Consider the following 758-nt stretch of genomic DNA (forward strand, 5'->3'; position numbering starts at 1 on the left):
GCACATCTCCTGCGCTGACGCTGAGCATGGCTCTCCCTGGCTGGGAAGGGGTTAAAGCCCCATGCCCTCCCCCTCCTGACACCCACATGGGACTAGTAAACAGTCACCTCCCTCCCTCCATAGCCTCCCTCTGTTATAGGCCTGTCTCCCAGGGGCTCCTCCCCTCCCTTTGCATCTCATTAGCATACATTAGTGGCAGGGCAGGTGCAGAGGAAGGCAGAGAGAGGGAGAGAAGACAGCAGCCTAGGAAGGGAGCACTTGAATCACCATGGCTTGTGGACAGACACTACTACAAAGCTGCTTTGTCCTGGGGATCATACTGCTCAGCTCTGCAGGAACAGGTGAGCCCTGACACCCCAACATACCTCCTCTTGGATTTATTACCCTTCCTGCAGGCTGCAGAGAGCTGCTTGGCTCAGTGCGATGTCTCGCACAGACACCTGCATAGCCCCTGCTAGCAGGGAAGGGGTTAAACCGTCTCATGCATGGAATGGCAGCGCAGCCTGCTTCGGTTTAACCTCTCGAGTGCTGGGGTCAGGCTGTCGTGCACCAGCTGGCGGGTCAGCCCGGCGCAGAGGGGGTTAAGATGTTAAATGTCAACGCGTTGCAATGCTCTGCACAGGGTTTAGGCATGCTGATGCAAAGGGCATTCACAAGGAGGGTCTGAATAAGGATGCTGCTGATGCTGCAGAAGGGTTTTTGGAACAAAGAGATGTGTGTTTAAGGGGCAGCATCGATTGCACCCCCCTCCATCATCA

At 55.8% G+C, this 758-nt stretch overlaps 1 protein-coding gene across 1 annotated transcript in view; it reads left to right on the plus strand.

The window, feature by feature from the left end:
- Positions 1-227: 227 nt before the first annotated feature.
- Positions 228-758, plus strand: part of CADM4 (cell adhesion molecule 4) — a 368,016-nt gene continuing 367,485 nt past the window's right edge. Inside the window, exon 1 of the mRNA XM_018554631.1 lies at positions 228-341. Within this exon, the coding sequence (XP_018410133.1) occupies positions 269-341 (73 nt within the window). The 5' untranslated portion in view covers positions 228-268. The remainder of the gene's footprint in view (positions 342-758) is intronic.

This window comes from Nanorana parkeri, unplaced genomic scaffold (genome assembly GCF_000935625.1).
Source record: "Nanorana parkeri isolate BGI_ZX_2015 unplaced genomic scaffold, ASM93562v1 scaffold166, whole genome shotgun sequence".
NCBI classification, from domain to species: domain Eukaryota; kingdom Metazoa; phylum Chordata; class Amphibia; order Anura; family Dicroglossidae; genus Nanorana; species Nanorana parkeri.